The sequence below is a fragment of the Tamandua tetradactyla genome, chromosome 11 (genome assembly GCF_023851605.1).
Source record: "Tamandua tetradactyla isolate mTamTet1 chromosome 11, mTamTet1.pri, whole genome shotgun sequence".
NCBI lineage: Eukaryota > Metazoa > Chordata > Mammalia > Pilosa > Myrmecophagidae > Tamandua > Tamandua tetradactyla.
Window position 1 is genome coordinate 22,560,847 of NC_135337.1, and position 21,153 is coordinate 22,581,999.

The window sequence follows — 21,153 nt, forward strand, 5'->3', positions numbered from 1 at the left end:
ATAAAATGTATTTGACAAGCCCAAATTCTAGGACAAAGAAATCTGGAAAAAAATCATTTCCTGGGATTGAAGTAGACAACACCTTGAAATGATATGGAGTGATTTTTCTTTCATCACATATGAATCTATGCTACAAGGGTGACTTTTTTTTCTTTTAGTCAGTTATTTGCAACATGGATTGCTAGATATTATAATCTTGGACTAGTATTTGTATTTACTTTATCAATTTAGTTTAATATCTGAACAGGGACTGTCTCCAGGTTGACATTGTCATCCTTCATTGCAGTGAATTAGTAAATATTCAAAGTGACCGGAGGGCACAGACTTCTCAGGCTGCCCTGCACCACAGACCTTGAGATAAAGGATCCTGAGGTCTCCCATGTCTTAACATGCTACTTTAGGTCAACAGCATGAGTCAGTCTTGCTGAACACCTTATGTATAAGGTTTTTAGTCTTTGATTTGGATTAGAATTTGTACAGCAAACTAGAGTGCAATCTAGTTTGGTGTTTTGTGTGCTTGCTCAAAAATATGGAAATGGAAAGCATAGACCCCTGACATTGCAATTGTGAATTCCTGCCACGAAACCAGAGTCAAGCAAGCTCCAGATGCAGAGAGGCGGGCAGGTCTGCACATGGAACTACTGTGGGGGTGTGCCACCAATCGGGATTTGACTATTAGAAGAACTATTAGAAGCATTACCCTGGAGCCATCCGATAGTGTTGATTACACCATGCAAAAGCCACAAGTTTAAGGAAGCAAAATTCCTTTCCGGCCACAGCAACTGCTAAAGTGGAAGAACCTGTTGCTTCCACATCTACTGATGCACTACACCCATTGATTTGGCATATGTTTGTTACGTTGGTTAAGTCTAGAAAAAATTTAGAGGTCTTTCCTGTCCAAAGAGAAAAAAATTTCTCCTGATTTTTTTTTTCACTTTCTCTCTAATGATTTTTCAGTCTCTGTCCACTCTTTTACATCCACACTTCTTGAGAACCATCTCTACTCCCTTGGCTTTTACTCAACCAGCAACTGATTATAGAATGACCTCTACCTTTGTGGCACTACTGAAACTGTCTTGCTAACACAGGGAGTTAGTAAAACCAAATGGCTGGGCTCAGTCTTCTCCCTACTTAATGCTGTAGCATTTTACTCTGTGGCAACTATTTCTGGAAATTTCCTGTCCTTTCCTAACTTCCAAAGTTCTGTCTCTTCCATTTTTCCTCCTGGTATCTTTGGCTGTTCTTTCTCAGTCTCCCTTGCAAGTCATTTCTCTTTCTTTGCTCACCCTGAAATGCCAGTTTCCTACGACCTTATGATTTCTGATTATACACAGTCTCTGTGATTGAGTGCGGCTGTTTCTGAATTTCAGAAACCATGGATATGCTGAGGAGACCCCAGTCTTCATTTCTTGAGCACTGGAAAAACCATCCCTAAATGTGGCCTGGATACTGCTCCTTCCCATTGCATCAATAGATATGTTTGCTACTCTGAACTGTTGCAGCCATCTCCTAAATGGTTTCTACCACCCTGGTGTCCCCACCCCAACTGTTGCAAAAGCTAAGCAGCAAAACACATGGGGCATTCTCTTCTTTTCCTCCTCCACTCTGTCGCTTTGAAAATCAAATCTAAATTAATAATCTAGAGTTTGTTTATTATTTATAGCGAATGGCCTGGCAACTTAATTTAAACCAAATAATTCAAATATTTACTTTGCCTTAAGCTCATAAAGTGCTAATCATTACAGCCTGTTTGAGTTTATGGGATACATCTGTAATGTCAACACTATTTTACTGCTTTCGAAGTTAGAGAAATATAAAGAAAGCACTTTTTAATGAATAAAAAGACACTGTAGTTCTTCTGATTTTTAAAAGCCTTCTTTGTCTGACCATTACGTCCTATATATAACTTTATTATAGAATTTACCATGGTTTAATGGAATTTTTCTGTTCATGCGATTAATTTCTCAAGAGTTTTTTTTTATTATTGATTTGAGAAATTAGCAGCATTTCCACTTCACTGCAAGCCTTTCCCACATTTTACTGAATTAAGTTGTCACTTAAACATTGACACGTTTTTGCTTTTGGATATGCATGCATACATGTATTATACAAATACAACAGGTTTTACCACTGAAGATCTGTCATTATGATAACACCATTTGGTAGCCTAACTTTGTGTGTGTATACTTAATTGCTACAAGAAGTCAATAATCTGCAACAAACAAGGTTTTGAATGTTTGCTTTTAAGTGCTGGCTATGTCTATGCCTTAAAAGCTAAAACAGAATTTCCAAAATCAACAAAGGAAACAAAAAAAAAATTTCTGAATTTTGAAAAAAAAAATAGAGCAATCTTAAATTAGTGGTTCAAGATCTCTCATGAATAATTTTTAAACCAAAACATTAGTAAATCTTCTATTTAATAAAGGTATGCTCTTAAGATCAAAAGGCTAAAACCAATCTTTAAGAACAGTAAAAGAAAACAGATTTCTATGTGCAATATTTCAGTATCCTTTAAAACTAAGTAAGTCTAGATTAATATATTGTCTGTTTATTTGGGTTCTAGATATACATTTAGTTAAATAGTAACCTTTTATAATCAATCATATGAGGAGAGGCAATGGACTCACTAAGATATATTCACTCACAGAACCAAAAGATTAAGTTTGCAAATCTGCCTACCCTAAAAGATAAATATTAGATAATACTGGACTATCTCCAGCAGCTTGGATAAGGTTGATGGAATAAATAAAGAGATTCAGGTCTTAGATCTAAATCTGAAAAAAAACTAATAAGGAAGTGAGTGCTTTTAATAGACCTAATATAATAAAAATTTACTTTAGTAAGCCTCTCAAATTAGTATTTGTGCCTTCTTTCATAGTAAATAATACAAATGCCAATATTTATTAATAACTCAATAATTTAAATCACACAAATTGGGTTTTCTAACTAGGTACACACATGCACACAAACACACACTTAAAAGAAATCTATATCAGACAAGAGTTTAAGGTACTTTACAATCCCACTTTTAAACATCTTTGAAACGTGCAATTCTCCTGCTTTTAGCATTTATTCACTCATTTATTTATTAGTTCTTTCACTCACCATATATTTAATTTCAACATTTAATGACTGCCTGCTATGAGTGTATTGTACTACCAGGTTACTTTTTCATACAAAGATGAACAAGACAGTTTCTGCCTTCAAGTATCTACAAAATGCAAGGGAAGACACAGATGGGTAAACACTGTGTGAGAAGAGCTTCCATAGAGCTAAGAATGACTTAACCATCAGCCATGTAAACACGGTGGGCAGGAGAGAAGGAATTCCAGGCAGGAAAAGGGAGCAAGACAGTGTCCAAAGGCCTAGAAGTAGGAAGATTCACTCCCACCTGTGAAGCTGCATCAATTTAGGTGTGAGGAGGGAGTGAAAAAGAACAAGACTGGTGAAGAAGGAAAAGGCAATGTCCAGATGGACATTTAGTATTGTGTTAAGGAATGTGCGTTTCCTCTTATAGTCAGCATGAGCCCATTTAATTTTTAAACCAAACAATCTGACAGCAATGTGATGATCAGGTCAAAGAGGCTCAAGATTAAAGAATGACTCAATCCCAGGCAATAAGAAACAACCAGTGCTTTCTCACAAACAGTTCCCAGATAGGCTGCAATGAGACATGGCCAAGAAAATGTGAAATCACCTTCTAGAATAGCGATGTGCTTTTCCCAGAAGAGCATCCTTTAGGTGAAGATAGAAATAATGACGCCTTGCAGATTGCTGCAATTTCTCAGGAGCAAAATTTTCCACTTTCAGTCTGTCACTGATCAACCAAAAATTCTGTATACTCAACTAATTTGATAAGCATAAAGATAGGGACTGGGGGCAAGGTCGGAGTATAGACATAACTCATTTTATGGTCTTCGCTTTATTGTACTTCAAATACACTGTGGTTTGTTTTTTTTTTAACAAACTGAAAGTTTATGGAAAACCTGCATCAAGCAAGTCTATTGACACCATTTTTACAACAGCATGTGCTTTCTTTGTGTCTCTATGTCCTATTTTGTTAATTCCTGCAAAAATTCAAACTTTTTCATTATTATTTCATCTGTTATGGTGATCTGTGACCAGTGACCTTACCACTGTAATTGTTTTGCATGCCACAAACCATGCTCATATAAAACCACAAACAATCCATAAATATTCTGTGTGTTCTGACTGCTCCACTGACAGGCCATTCCTGTCTCTCTCCCTCCCTTCAGGCCTCCCTTTTCCCTGAGACATAATAATACTGAAATTAGGACAATTAACAACCCTACAAAGACCTCTATGTGTTCAAGTGAAAGGTAGAGTTGCAGGTCTCTCACTTTAAATCAAAAGCTAGAATAATTAAGCTTAGTGAGGAAGGCATGCTGAAAGCTGAAATAAACTGAAAGCTAGGCCTCTTGTGCCAGTTAGCCAAGCTGTGAAAGCAAAGGAAAAGTTTTTGAAAGAAATGAAAAATGCTACTCCAGTGAACACACAGATGATAAGAAAGCAAAACAGCCTTATTGCTGATATGGACAAAGTTTTAGTGGGCTGAATAGAAAATCAAACTGGCCTCAACATTTCCCTAAACTGAAACCTAATCTACAGTAAAGCCCTACTCTCTTCAATTCTATGAAGGCTGAGAGAGGTGAGGAAGCTGCAGAAAAAAAATCTGAATCTACTGAGGTTGATTCAGAAGGTTTAAGGAAAGAAGTCATTTCCATAACATAAGAGTACAAGGTAAAGCATCAAGTGCTGATATAGAAGCCACAGCAAGTTATCTAGAAAATCCAGCCAAGATAATTGAGGAAGGTGGCTATACTAAACAATAGATGAAATAGCCTTCTACTGGAAGAAGATGCCATCTAGAACTTCAATAGCTAGAAAGAAGTCAATGCCTGGCTTCAAAGCTTCAAATGACAGGCTGACTCTCTTATTAGGTGCTAATGCAGCTGGTGACTTTCAGTTAAAGCCAATGTTCATTTACCATTCCTAAAATCTTAAGGTCCTTAAAACTTATGCTAAATCTACCCCACCTGTGCTCTATGAATGGAACAACAAAGACTGGATGACAGCACATCTACTTACAACATAGTTTATTCAATGTTTTAAGCCCAGTGTTGAGACCTACTTCTCAGAAAAAAAGATTCCTTTCAAAATATTAGTGCTCCTTGACAAGGCACCTGGTCATCCAAGAGCTCTTATGGAGATACACAGTGAGATTAATGTTGTTTTCATGCCTGCTAACACAACCGCTATTCTGCAGCCCATGGATCAAGGAGTAATTTTGACTTCCAAGTCTTATTATTTAAGAAATACATTTTGTAAGGCTATTGCTACCATAGATAATGATTCCTCCAATGGATCTGGGCAAAGTAAATTGAAAACCCTCTGGGAAAAGAAAAAAAAAAACCTTCTAGAAAGGATTCATCATTCTACATGCCATTAAGTACATTCATGATTCATGGGAAGAGGCCAAAATATCAACATGAACAAGAGATTGGAAGAAGTTGATTCCAATTCACATGGATGACTTTGAGGAGCTCAAGACTTCATGGAAGGGATGAAGTAACTATAGATGGGGTGGAAACAATGAAAGAACCAGACTTAGAAGTGGAGCCTTAAGATGTGACTGAATTGCTGCCATCTCATGATAAAACTTTAAGAGATGAGGAGTTGCTTCTTATGGAGAAGCAAAGAAAGTGGTTTCTTGAGATGGCTTCTACTTCTGGTAAAGATGCTGTGAATATTGTTGAAATGACACAAAAATTTAGAATATTACATAAACGAAGTTGATAAAACAGCAGCAGGGTTTGAGAGGACTGCCTCCAATTTCGAAATAAGTTCTACTGTAGGTAAACTATCAAACATTGCATGCAACAGAAAAATCTTCCATGAAAGGAAGAGTCCATAGATGTGACATACCTCACTATTGTCTTATTTTAAGAAATTTCCACAGCCACCCAAACCTTCAGTAACTACCACCCTCATCAATCTGCAGCCATCAACACTGAGGCAAAACCCCCCACCAGCAAAAAGATTATGACTCACTAAAGACTCAGATGATGGTCAGCATTTTTCAGCCAGAATATTTTTAAAGTATGGTATGTACATTGTATTGGTGGACATAATGCTACTGTACACTTAGCAGACTACAGTATTGTGTAAACATAACTTTTACATGCACTGGAAAAAGAAAAAACTCATGTGACTCTCTTTACTGCAATACTCATTTTATTGGGGTAATCTAGAACCAAACTCACAATATCGCCAAGATATGCCTCTAATTTCTGCAGAATGAGGCACAAGAATATATGTATTCTTGATAGCAAATCACAAGAACATGAAATTATAGATAGACTTCTGGGGGAAAAAAAACGGAACTGGTATACATAGCGATCAAATAGGAGGCACTTAACAGATATCTGAAAATTATAAATTGGAGAATACAATGTGACTTCTTGACTTATAATAACAAAAGTGAGTCTGCACACCATTATTTCTGTAAAATAAAGTTTCCCAACCAGTGCGGAAGAATGGAACTGCCTGGGCATGGACTGGGTCTCCAGGCCAGGTGCCAACAGCTGTGAGGTATTATCACAGGTCATTCAGCAAATATGATCATTTTCTACAAGTGCCATGATAAGAAAAACAGAAGAAAGTCCTGTGTAGTAACGCTCCTCTTATGCTCAGGCGTGCAGTATAAATCAGGTAGCCAGTAACAAAGAGGAGGCCCAAGCATGGCAGCATGTAAAAACACAGGGTCAAGAAAATAATACCTTATTATACTGAAAAATAGCCTCATTCTGACAAAGACAACGTCACAGAAAGCATTTTTTTCCACAAAAAATGCAATGTTTTATGAAAAAAAGGATAATAGTAAATATAAAATAGTTCAATGAAAGAAGTCAATTTATTTGTTAAAAGTTATTTTCAAAGTTTTTTAAGTAGGAGCTAAATGAATTATTTTAAGCTCTATCTCCCCTCACCAAAAAAAAAAAAAAAGTGTATAAGGCAGTACCCTGACACTGCATGGTCCTGACACAAATTCTGGATGGGGTAATAAACAAAAACCACAGTGGTAAGACATCCCCAAGTGTTACCACTGAAGCTGTGTTTCTGCATTTCATTTTTCTCCCACTAAGAACAGGGTCCTCCTACAGGATAAGACTGCCTCCATAATTTTCTGTTGATTTCTTCTACATTTGCCGACACAAGGACACAATCGAAAATGGAAAGGCCTCTGGTAAAAAGTGGGAAAGTCCCTCAGCAGCAACTAAAATAATGAACGACAGACACAAGCTCAAATTGCCTTTGAGGAATAACGACTGCTTAAGAATAGCAACATTAATGATGGGTGTGGTTTAAGCAAGGTCTTGTTTGGTAAGTTCTGTTCCCCAAAAGAGAAGAGAGAAAAGCTACCTGAAGACACACTCTGCATATGGACTCTTCAGGGTCTTACAAACAGAATACATTAGTGCTAATGTAGCACTAATTAAGCTTTACTACTGGTGAGCTTTACTACTGGTGAGTATATGAGGATATACACAGGTACATGATTTGACTGAATATTCAAGTTATTTCTATTTCATTGTTTTTCCCTAGAGCAAAAGGCTTATTTCTATATTTCAAGTGAATTGATCAATGGCTAGATTCCAATGGAATAACTACTCTCTTAAGTTCTCACGTTCTCTGAGAACACCTTATGAAACTTACAGTTCAGCTTCTGTAGAAGTACCAAACTGTCTTAACGTTGATTTGCAGTGGAAATTTTTGGACCACCATCTTGAAGTTACTTTACCAGTCCTTCACAGCAAAGCTGCCAGAATTATATCTATATGGATCGTTGCAAATACAAGGAATGCACAGATCCACAACGGCTTGGAAAAGGACCTGACAGACCACATTTTGGAAGACACTTTTACAAGATCGAAGCCAACCTCTGTTATTCATCAGAAGCTAATACAGTGGGCCATTTGCAAATCATGGGGAAAATAAAGCAAAAGCATATTAAATATGACAGGGCCTTAAAATTAACTCTCATGTGAACCATTAGATCACCACATACTTGGAGATAAAACCTATTCTGCTTATCCTGGGCTTCATTTCATACTGATGGACTCCAACAGTGCATTGTCAAGACTGTCCTTCTTGCACAATCTGCACTCTAGCCCACAGGTGGCTAATGAGCACTTGAAATGTGTCTTCTCCAAACTGATATTTGCTATGTGTAAACTACACACTGTATGTCAAAGACTCAATTTTTTAAAAAAAAGTTAAAACTCCTCAGTAATTTTTATAATAACCATATGTTGAAATGATATTTTGGATATACTGGGTTAAGTTAAATAAAATATAATATTAAAATTAATTCCACTTGTTTCTTTTTACTTTTTTTAAATATGGCTACTAGAATATTTTTAAAATATATATGCCTCTCATTATATTTCTACTGGACAGCACTGCTCTAGACCTCCTTGAGTCACAGAATGAAGATGGATATAACCTTTGGTAGAATGAGCAGAGATTGACCTGCAAACTTCATAAAACAGGTATTTCCCACATTTTGTGGGACCTAGTTGTTGACAGCATTTAGAAGTAGCATTCTTATTATAAAATTTTCCTTTAATCTCACACAGAGATGCAGTCTCACTGGTTTAGGTTTTTCCTTCAGTCGTATTATATACTAAATGTAGTTAAGTCAAGAACCTAAGATTTAGAGTCTCACAAATTATTGTGGATATGAAACAATTTTACTTTGCAAACTACTTTGTTGTAGCAAATAAAGCATATGAATTGAACTATTCCACAGGTTTACCAAATGTCCACACTCAATAAAGCAGGGAAAACAATGAGAAAAGTTAATGACAGAAAGTGTTTGAGCCAAGAGATAGTTTGGAAGAGAGTTATTTCTTTATTTCTATTTATTAAACAAACATTCATGCAATGCCTACCATCTGGCAAGCAATATTTCTATTTGTAATTTTTTATTTTAAAGGCTTTAAGATAGATAGGATATACCATTCTCAAAAAGGAAGTTTACTTGACAGAAAACTTCAAATGTTCACTAACTGACTGCTCCTTTCCCATTACCTGGGTGGTGGTAGTGATGGTGGGTGCTTACAGGGAAAGGTTTGACCACATTCTTACCATATTTTGTTTCTTTGGTTGGTTGGTTTGCAAGGATGAAATTTTACTGTCTGCTTCAGGTTTTTCAATAGCTTTTTCAGCTAGCCCTCAACATTACCATAAAAGTTAAACCAAAAAAATGAAGGAATAAGAAAACATCAACTAGTTTTTCTGTGTATTGTGTTATTTGCTCTGCCTCTTCCTCTCCATCTCCCACCCCCAATATCTCCTTTATTTGAAATCATATTTTGTCATAAACTGCTCCAAGCTCATATACATGGGGCAGAGATCCAAATTTGGAGGTATCTGAAATGTACTTAACTTGAGGGCCTACTTTAAGAAAATAATACAAAATTATGAACACAAAATTAAGTATAGGACCTTAAAAGGGGCCCATGCAAGTAGAGAGTATCTCAAGTTTAAGCTTTATTAGCTTCAAAGTCTCTGCTCATACAATGCATACATACACATTTATGGAGGAAGGTTCTTGTTATTGTTTGTTTTTTAATAAGGGGGTATTATATCATAAGCACTATTTTGCATCTTGTTTTATTCTCAACAATGCATTATAGAAATCATTCGAAGACAATTAGCATAGCTCAAATTCAGTTTTAAAATGATTATCCTTATTTGTGTGTATGCCCTTTGTTTCTAGTTTTTAGTCCTTCTTTTTTTTTTCAGTTTAGATTTGATTTTCTTTGCCCCTACTAGAAGTTTCAAAGTGTAAGTACTTTTATCGGTTTTTTAAAATATATTACATTGAATTTATTAATTTTGAGGTAAGTGGCAGTTTTATAATGTTAAGTCTTTCTGTCCAAGAACATGATATAGGTTTTCCATCTGGTTATATCCAATTCACAGAGTAGGTACACTCTTACAAGGGAAAATACAGCTTGTATACAAAACATCATAATGTAAGGAAAATGGAAAGTACAAATGTAGCACATGGAATTGAGGGGAACAGAATATTCTTGACTTCAGAGAAAGAGATCTGAACTGTAGAGGACTTGAACACACACAAAATGAAGGAGGGGAAAGGTTACAGGACACAGGTATCTGGGGCAAAGAAAGCTCAGCCCAGGGCATGGAGATATTCAGTAAACAGTAAGTGAACAGCTCAGCTGGGCTGGAACACAGGGTGCATATAGAAAAGAAACAGGAGACTGGGCTGGAGAGGTAAGCTGGAGCTCATCCACAGTAAACGATGCCAGGACAGAGGAGTTTATCCTCACTTCAGAAGGGCAATGGGAGCTGCAGCCAGTTTGGAGTCAAGACCAAGACGAGAACTCTGCTTTAACATCACTCAGCCAGTTGTGTGAAAGGTGGCCTAATAGGAGAAAAGCCTGGAATCAGTTCGAAGGCAGGGAGGGGAAGTGAGACTTGAACTAGGGAAAAGGAAATGCAAACAGAAAACAAAGGAGAGATGTGTGGCACACCAGAGAACACCAGAAATGGGGACTTGAATACTCCTTGGATTAGGAAAAGAGTTGGTTCTGGTCTAGTCTGATGAACGGGAGGATGGTGATGTCATGATCATAGATGCACAAAGCAGAAAACCATGTTTGAGTGAAAATGATCAGTTTCTTTTTGGGCATGCTAATTTAATATGGAGGCAGGATATCTAAACAGACATATCCTGAACTACAACCCAAATGTGGGGGCTGCCTTTGTCATATTAAGAATGCTGAAAATTTTTATAACTCCTCTGGAGAAACCCAACAGACAAGCTCAGTTTCACAGAAGGCTGAACTTATTCACATTCTACAGATTTCTTATCTTTCAGGAAAAGTTAACTACTTCCTACAGATTTCTTATCTTTCAGGACAAGTTAACTACTTCTAGACTATTTATCCTACTCAGAAAGTATTCTTTGTCTCCTTATAACACAACCTAGCTTAGACAGCCTTTGCCTAAACTCCACATCACAGAGCAAGACAGTACTAGAAAGCTCTGTAATGTGGTTCAGGGAAGGTGGGGGTAATCAATCAAATCTTAAACCTAAGTAAATTTAGCCATTTTTAAAATAAAATTATGTAGTCAATAATATTTATAATGTACAAATCTACTTCATTTTAAATGAAATCTGAATTAAAAATAAAATTAACTTATAATTTCACTACCAAACTATACTTTGAAATTATTTTCTTTTAAGCTAAAGGAACAAAGTGATTATTTAAAAAGGTTTAATAAGTTAATACAGATCAATAGATGATAATAGACAGACAGATAAGAGAGATACGGCATTTTCCCAAACTAAAATTTTGGTGACTCCTGATTCAAAGGCAGTAAGTAAAGCTGAAGGGGCAATACAACCAATTATGTTTTTATTTAGTAGCCACTCATAATGTATAATACATGAGTATTAGAAAAAAAAATCATTTGCATCAACATGAAGTTATATCTTGCAAAAAATTGAAATGTACAAACCTCATAATGTTCATATTCATCCACATCAAATGTCTCAAAGTCAAAAAATCCATGTTGTAATCCCTAAAAGCAGAATTTGAATTAGTTTTTTCCACAGTAAACTGATAAAAGTCTACTAGTCTTTCCTGGAACTCTTGTTCACAAAATGATCCTCACTGACTTGGAGGAGAAAGCATAAAACTTTGATTTTTAATGCATACCTATAAATTATCTTATAATCTAGCTAGTAATTTGGCTTTCAGACTATAAGTGAGACTGAACACTTAAAAGAATATGAAAACATGTCTCATAAAATATGCTCATTGAATTTCAATTTATATTTTGTATATAAAAAAATTATGCATATAAATAACACATAGTAGCAAATCTATAGTTAAAACTTACTGAAGACTATGCATTTAATTCATATCCATGACAAAATATATAATAGTGATTAACTTCTCAGGGAAAAAAGCCAATTATTCTTAGGAAATTTTTTTTTCCTTTTATCATTAATGAGATACTTAGAAGAAAGGGCATTTCTAATTAATAGTCCCTTATTTCTCCCTAAAACTCTTCTTTGGGATTTGTTTCATTATGATAGCTTCTAACAGAGTAAAAGTACACTTGACTGCTCTTACAATTTAGAAGAAAAATTTTTAACAACACAAAGAAAACTACATACTCCTAAATTGTAACTTAATGGATTAGAACTTTCAAAAATTATCCAGCTCACTCAGATCTAATATTTTGAAGAGGACAAAGAATCTTTTATTATATAATACATGACGCTCTACAGATTACAATAGAATACTAAACCACGGGTACTTTTAAAATTTACATGTTAGTCGTTAAAAATAGATGAAACTATTAAGCCAAATTCCAGAACACCTTTGAAAGTACTTCAGAGAACAGTGTTTTTCAAAATGTCGACCCTGAAGCACCTGCATTAGAAACATCTGGGGTTATTATTAAAAGTGAGATTCCTAAGCCCTATTCCAGAACTTTTAAATCAGAATTTCTGGGGCTGGGGCCCAGGCCCAACATTTTTAACATCCTACCTAGGTAATTCTTATAAATGCTAAATTCCGGCAGCACTGGTTTAGATAAAACCTACAAAATAAGGAGAAGTTCTTAAAATTATTTCCCTTTAAACAAAGGAACTTAGTTCATCCATTTGTAGAGAATATAGTAAGAAAAAAGTTCTTTCTCAACTATTCCCCTTTTCTTCCTTTCTCTTTAAGTGTGTGAGTCTATGCATAGTATTTCACACAATACATGAACTATAGTCATGACAATGTTAATATATCAAAATGTGAACAATATGCTTCCTAAAAGGCAAAAATGTGTACATTCTTAGGAGACCACTCTCTCCACAAAATAGCCCAGAATATGGTACATTAGGTACAGTATAGGCAATGCACCTCAATTGCCTAAACATTTGTTGAACAACCCAATATTCTCTAAAATCTCATCTGTATTTGGGTAAAACAACCCCCAACATTTGGTTAACAGTAAGTTTACAGGTGACCTTCTGAGTGAAGTCACACCTTTCCTCTACAAAAGGAAGGCGTTATAAATTTTTCTACCAGTTACCATAATAAAAGGTAGGAAACATTCTAGTGTGAACTTTTTCTGAATTTCATAGTGTTATAAAATATGTGGGCTATACCAAAGTGGGAGAAAGGGCAAAATAATGGTAATACTGATAACAAATTACATTTTTTCCTTTCGGCATAATTTTTTTGACATGCCATAATTGTAGGTATATATTGGATACTATCTCCATAAGCATTCTTAACTGGTGTTACTGGAACTGCATGTTGGAGATATTGTTTGCAAGGGAGTGGACTAGAGCAGGTATATATTTTTTAAGTGGAAGGGAAAAAATACTTGAAAACTTTTTAAAAGTTATACAAGGCTTAAATTCATTTTAAAATGAAATATCAAAATCAGAAATAAACATAAAACCTGGAGCATATTTATCACCCAATTTTCTCAACTCAAAATATAGCAAAGTAGGATTTACACCACATCAGAGAAAAGAAACGAGTTAGAATCACTAGTTACATTACATTTAGAGTCCATGATGACCCTTGGCAATGGTTATGTAAAACATACATTCCTGACTGATACATCACAGCTGTATGTTCAAGATAGAATTATGTACTTTAAACCCTGATTAGAACTCAGTATAGCTTGTATGACTCCTCAGATTAAAGATTAATGTTTGAAAGCATATTCCAAAAGTTCTCGATGACCTTCCAGATTAATTTTCCCAATTTATACCTAAATAAATACGTAACTATGACCCGGTTCTCAAGCTTTTGCATGCATTAAATGACCTGGAGAGACTATTCGAAAACAGACCGCAGGTTCCCACCCCCAGAGATTCTGATTCAGTTAGTCTAGGGTAGGGCCTTAGATTTTGCTTTTCTAATGAATCCACATAGTTTGAGAACCAATGATTTATAATATGTGCTGTTAAGATATTAGAAAGAATTCTAGATTGGATTAGGAAATTTGAGTTAGAATTAGCTCTCCTAATAATTCCCTGTGACCTCAAGAGAGGGACTTAACCTCTCTGTGCTTCTGTTTTCGCATCCGTAAAAAAGGGGATAATAATATCTGGCCTACCGATGACTTCATGTGATAATATCCAATTAGAAAACCAATGTGGAAAGGCTCTCCACACTAACAAAGGAGAACAGTGGCTTAGATAATTTCCTGTCTCTCCCATGCCAAGATCCAGCCTGATAATGAAGCTGAATGGGTTATAAAGCAGTCACAGCCACAGCAGAAGAGAGAAGTGATAAATCTGCCCCAGAATACCAATAGTTTAAATGAGAAAGGCATGCACAGCTGGCTACCATACGGAGTCAGAGTTAGCCCTCTGTTTGCACTATATTCGGTATTTCACACATCAATCATCATTCAATGAATGAAGAACCTTATGTTTACTGGCCCCACTCCGACCACAGCCCATCTTCTCTCCAACCACAAATAAAGACAGTGAGATTATTCCCCTCTCATATCTTTAAACTTCTGTGTCAACTACAGCAAGGAGAATTATTACCTTTCTGATTCCCTGCAAACAGTCCAGGATGGTGAGATTGTAAGTGCAATTTCCAAAGGAAGCATCCCTATAAACATAAATAAATTTAATATTAACAATTTTGCATTTAGAATATTCAAATAATAAAATATCAAAGTCAGTGGGAGATATGCTTGTTTGGCTTCACAGCTATCAATGTGGTAAACCTAGGCAGTACATCAGATGCTACAGTTAACTATTCCAGAAGCACTTCTGAAACTGCTTTAATCTAACAGTCAGAATTAATAAACCAGATCCAAGAGCCTAAGCTCAGAGTCAGACAGCCTTGGTTCAAATCAAACTCCAGCCCTGCCACATACTGGCTAGGATACTGAGCAGGTAATTACGTCTTTATGAGTCCTGGTATCCTCATCTGTAAAATGAAGTTAATGATAGAGCTATCACTGAGAGGACTGTTGTGAGACTACATAAATAATATATTAAATCCTTAGTATAGGGCTGCACACAAAGGAAGCACTTAGTAAATATTGTGACTATTCTTACTATTATTAACAATGAATTGGACTGTTTCATTAAGCAAATAATTCATCATCATGAGAGGTATTTTGGCAGAGGAACAACCAACTGTCAGGCACATGGTAAATAAGGAGGTAAGGAAGACAATATATATAGGTTAACAGAATCTGGCAGTTGTTTTCATGGATTAAAATGCCCCCCAAAAAACTGAAGAAAGTGTAGTCACACTTCCAAATACCACATTTTGGCATTAATGGGATCTGTGGGAGTTTCTAATGCACCATGGAGTGCTCTAAAAAAGAAGGGGTTGCCTACCAAAAATTGAGTGCTTCATCCTTTAAGTTTTCAGAGCAAACTTAGCAGATCTGCTTTAGGCAACATAAAACTCAAGTATCAAGTTCAGGTTGGTTCAGCAAGAACAGGCACTGGAGCTTTAACACTAGCAGTGTTCCAAGGTGTCCAAAACAAGAAATTTGACCCCAGGCTCAGTTTCTCTGCCCAGCCTCCACTGCTGACCTGAGGACAGAGCTGGCAGACACCCACCGATGACAAAGTCAAATGCACTGCACAATTCGTCTGAGGGGGGAGGGTACCAGAAGATGTTCCAGGGAAAAAGCAACTTTGAAGGGCTTTAATATGTAATTAACAAAACCAAGTTTTATATCACTAACCATTCCATGGTAACTTGAATCTATGGCTGCTAAACCCTGAATTAAAAATGTGACTTCAACACTGCATTTCAACATCCTGATAGCCTAATATAAAAATAGCAAATTAGCAATGCATCCTAACAAATGTCTCCTAAGTCCCGAAACTTCAAATTCAACCTATGTAAATAGAAACAGTTATCCAAGTAAGTCTGATTTCAAGAGGCTTTTTGTTTTGATTGAACATTTTTAAATTATGAAATATAACAAATACACAAAAAAGCAATAAACTTCAAAGTACATTGTAAGAAGTGGTATAAATAGATTTAAAAGTTTGGCATGGGTTATAGGTCCACAACTTCAGGTTTTTCTTTCCAGCTGCTCTAAGACACTGGAGACTAAAAGAAATATCAATATAATAATTCAGTATCATACTCATTTGTTAAATCCTACCTTCTCTGTTATATCTCCTCCTTCTTTGATCCTTCTCCCAATCTTTAGGGATATTTGGGTTCTGCCCATTCTAACTTTTTTCATGTTGAAAGGGGTGTCGACATTATGGGGTAGAAGGATGGAACTGGTTGCTGTTTTTGGAGAGACTGGCACCTCTGAGTTTCAGGACTTATCTGGCTTAGGAACCATCTGAAGGTTTTAGGTTTCTGAAAAGTAAACTTAGTATGTGAAACTTTTATAGAATCTTCAGCTAGAGCCCTGCATGGTCTTTCAGGTTAATAGAAATGACGTTGGTTGGTGTTTGGCAATCTGTGGCAATTGGAAATATCTGGCTGAAGTTTATATAAGAGAAGCCTCCAGAATAGCCTCACAACTGTATTTGAACTCTCTTAGCCACTGATTTTGTTACAATTCTTTCTCCTCCTTTTGGTCAGGATGGCATTGTCCATCCCATGGTGCCAGGGCCAGGCTCATTCCTGGGAGTCATGTCCCTGTTGCCAGGGAGACTCACACCACTGGACGTCATATTCACATAGAGGGGTGGGTAATAATTTTACTTGCAGAGTGAGGCTTAGTGAGAGAGAGGCAACATCTGAGCAACACAAGCAGTTCTCTGGAGGTAACCCTTAGTCATAATTATAGGTAGCTTATAATTCTCCCCTACAGAAGTAAGCTTCATAAGAGCAAGCCTCGAGATCAAGAGCTTGGCCTCTTAACTTGGGAATCCAGGGGTTTCTCAGGTGGTAAAGTTTAATTTTTTCTCCAGTCCCTCAAGGGACTTTGACAATACTCTTTAATTATCTGCCCAACATACTCTGGGATATATCTGAATATTGCCTTAAACGATACAGAATTACAACCCCTTGTTCCCATTCTAGGTTCCACGTGCTTGGGTTGTTTAAATGAACTATCCACACAGGTGAGGTTAGATTGTGTGCTATAGAAAATTTTAGGTTTTAGACAAAATAAAGCTCTCTTCCTTTGGTGTCATGAGTAGGTGAAGTTTTAAAATACAGACACTGTCATCCTTAACCCAGTATTCCAATTTACCTTAGTCCCAATCAGATTGGCTTCATTCTTATCTCTAATTGAAGCCTGATCTCTTCTTCAGTTTTCAAGAGGATTTTTTAAAATCATGAACTCATTGAAATTTAAATAGTTAATAATCTGTATTTTTTACTAATATATTATATTATGAGATCTGACAACTACTGTAATTTTGAAGGACTGAGCCTATAAATGATACTTAAGATATATGCAATAATTATAACGTGACATAAAAATGCTTGATTTCTAATGTGACAAAATTGCTAATACAACTATCATTTATTTCCAATATTTATAATTGAATATAATGTTATATTTCTGTTATAAGGGTAGTGAAAATAAAGATTTTTTTCCCTCATCCAAATTCATAGCCTCTCTGAATTATTTCCAAAGACCCTAGGTTAAATACTCCATTCTGGCTTAAAAAAAATTTTTGTATTTACATTAATAAAAATTATGAGAATTAGAGGTACCCTGATGTGTATACGCCCATGGCCAGACTCAGCTAAATAATTTCATATATATGAGTTATGGAGAAAGCTACAGAACTAGTCTTTCTGAATGTCTGTAAAGTATAGCAAGGCTTTCATGATATCTTTTATACCATCACAGTCACAAGTTTTGTCAGCGTCTTAAAAGAGACTCCGATGACTTAGTGATCAAAACCTGTGATCATCAAAGCTGGGTGGAAGAGTTAATATGCCATCTGACAATTAGGATACAAAGAGGTAACAACAGGCTGGAAAGACAGAATTTTACAAAATAAAACACAGGGATTAAACAATTAAGTCACATCCTTGAGTATAGGGAGTTAAAGACCGGATGGCAAACCTTTTTTTTGAGCACCTACTGTGAGCATGGCACTGAGCCTGGTGATTTACATACATTAGCATGTAATCCTCACAATAGCCACAGGAAGCCAACAGGTCCCCAAGACATGCCTTCACATATTGCAGAAGAAAGAAATGGCTTATTAGTGGCAGCTGGCTCATACAGTCTTATCTTTAGTGTCAGACACTGAGACAGGCCAAGAGAGTAACCATAATAGTGAAGAAACATAAAACATTTTATATAACTATTCTTTGGGGGAAAAACAGAGAGAGAAGATAAAGCAAACAAAATGAACCCATACTGCTACCAAAATCCCACTTAAAGGAGAATTTTAAAAGAGATTTTTTAAATGGTATATGACAAAGACAGAAAGAATTTGGAAAAAAAAAAGCAACAATATTTTGAAGCTGGAAATCAAATAGATGGGTGGTAAATAAATTAGAGGGCAAAGAAAACTGAATACTAAACTGACAGTAGAAAATCAGAAAACCAACCCAATTAATACAGATAACTTTACACAGCTCAGAAAATAGCAGCAGTGAATTCTGTGGAATTGAGGATGAAGGGAATAACTAAACAGAGACTGGTTAAAGGTTCACTTAAGAAGCTGAGATACTTAATTCTATAGCAGCAACATTACCTTGCATTTTATAATCAAACTTCCCTGTTGGCTCCCCTCACTCACTCAACACAGTTAGAACCACCTTCAAATAGAAGGGCTGGCCCTGGAAGGTAACACGATACCTGCCCCATGAATGGTCAAACTTGAATTGGAAGATCACTTGAGAGGAATTTTTGTCAACTGTGTTATTATATGAAATGGAGGTCAGAAGAAAGGAAAATATCAAGCTGTATTAACCTCAAAGAAAGATTAGATATCATTATTCAACAAGACTGATAATCTTCTCTTCCCTCACCATCTCTCTCTCTCTCCTGGATCCCATCCAATAGAATTTAAACACTCTCAGATCTCTCCCATGTTTAAAAGGAACAAACAAATCATTCAAAACCTCCTTACTCTGTACTTCCCCCCTTTCACTACCACCCTCTCTTTAACTTCACCTTTAAAATAAGACTCCTCTAAGGAACTACTCATCTTCCTGCCTCCATTTTCTCTCCTCTCACCCCTTAACACCCTCCATTCTAACACCGTCCACGCCATAAACGTGTCTTACTAAGGTCACCAGTGATCTCCACATTGCTAAGCCCAGGGGATATTTTGTAAGCATCATTTTACTTGATCTGTCAGCAGCAAGCAACTCTCTCCTTTGAACACTTCTCTTGGTTTCTTGAGTCTCTAACCACAACTTCTTTCTAATCTCTTTTGCAAAGTCATCCGCCTCCTACCAATCTCTAAAAGTTAGAGTTCCTCAACGTTCAGTCCTGGGCCCAAATTCTTCTCTCTATTCTCCTTAGAACAAAGCCTCTCAAACTTTAGCACGCATCATCATCACCTGGATGGCTCACTGAACGAGTTTTCTGGGCCCCATCTCCAGAGCTTCTGATTCATTACGTCCAGGGTGGGGCCTGAGAGTGTGCACTTCTATCAGGGCTCCAGGTGATGGTGATGCTATGGGTCCACATTTGGGGAACCACTGCCCTAGACAATCTTATCTATATAGATTACTATTTAACTGTCAGCTGCCCTCCAATTTCTTTGCAGTGCAAACCCCTCCTTAAATCGCTACAAGACATTAGGGTGTCTTAAAGGCATCACACTCAATGTGCAAGAATTCATTCTTGAATCCTCCCCCACCCTGAAAAACAACAATAGCGACAATAAACTGGTCCTCCAACACTACACACCTTGGTAAAGGACACAGGTTCTACTACTGCTCAAGTTAGAACCCAGAAGTCCCTCTATTTCTCTCTTCTCTCCTGTACATACCTATGTCCACTGTCTCTCCCTTGTAAATATCTCTTAAATCCATTTACTTCTCTCCAACTCCACTGCCACCTCTCCTATAGACTACTGTTAACAGACTTCCTACATCTATTCTTAGTTGTTTCTGACCGGTTTTCTTCACTATAGCCAGAGTGATATTTTTAAATTTGCTTATGTGATAGGGTCACTCCTCATCAGCAAACTTTCTCTGACTTTCCATTGCTCTCAAGGTAAAATTCAAATCCTTGACCGGGCCACAAGGCCTTGTGAGGTGTGGCTCTGCCTGCCGCTCCAGACTGCTCTCCCCTTCTTCTCTGCAGCCAAGTACCATGGCCTTCTCTGAGTTCCTGAGATGGGCGCTCTGCTCTCACCACAAAACCTTTGCACCTGATAGTCACATCTGCCCGGAATGTTCTTTCTATTCACCTTTGCCTTCGTTAATCCTACCCATTCCTCAGATCTCAGTTCAAAGATCATTTTTTTCAGAGGTAAAACCTTCAATGCCACCCTGGCTAAATCAGATCCCCAAACTTTTTTCCATTGGACTTTGCACAATTTGAAGTGATATCCTGATGCGCTGAGTTGATTTTCTGCCTCTTTCTGTATAATGGGCTCAAAAAGGCAGATCTATACAGTTTTTCTCACCATTGTTCTTAGCAATAAATGTTTTTTAATGAATAAATTAACTAAAGGAGAAGCAGCTCATCCCAAGGAAATATTCCATATTATTTTATGACTTTTGTTAAGTCAAGTAGCCTAATACTTAAGTCTTCATTACCAAGAAAAGCCTTCTCTGCATTAACCCCAAATCCCTTCTGTCAATTTAAGATCACCTTCTTCTGTTCTTTTCAATAAAGAGTATTAACTGAATAAAGTTGGAGCAGTGATTTTCAAGCTAATTCTTTCCTCCTTTCTCAAATGGTATTAAATACATTGTTCTGTTTTTAACTCAGATATTTTAGAAAAGTTTCAAACAGCGTTGAGGATTTAAAAAACTAAACCAATGGGCTAGAATAGAATCGTCAATAAGTTTTTAAATACTCACAATTTTGTTGCAATTACAGTGTGTAATTGCTTACATACCTCCTGATTTGCTCTTTCACTCATTAATTCATATTTATTGAACCAAATATTTACTGGATTGAATAAGAATATATTTTCCC

General features: G+C 36.4%; 1 protein-coding gene across 22 annotated transcripts in view; it reads right to left on the reverse strand.

Annotated features, from left to right (window-relative positions):
• The window catches only part of CDC14A (cell division cycle 14A), a 151,552-nt gene that overhangs the window by 47,313 nt on the left and 83,086 nt on the right, over positions 1-21,153 (reverse strand). For all 22 annotated transcript variants that reach the window (XM_077120117.1, XM_077120115.1, XM_077120111.1 and 19 more), the window contains 2 exons: positions 14,633-14,699; positions 11,578-11,640 (listed from right to left, as the gene is read on the reverse strand). In XM_077120117.1, coding sequence (XP_076976232.1) covers positions 11,578-11,640; positions 14,633-14,699 — 130 coding nt within the window. The remainder of the gene's footprint in view (positions 1-11,577; positions 11,641-14,632; positions 14,700-21,153) is intronic.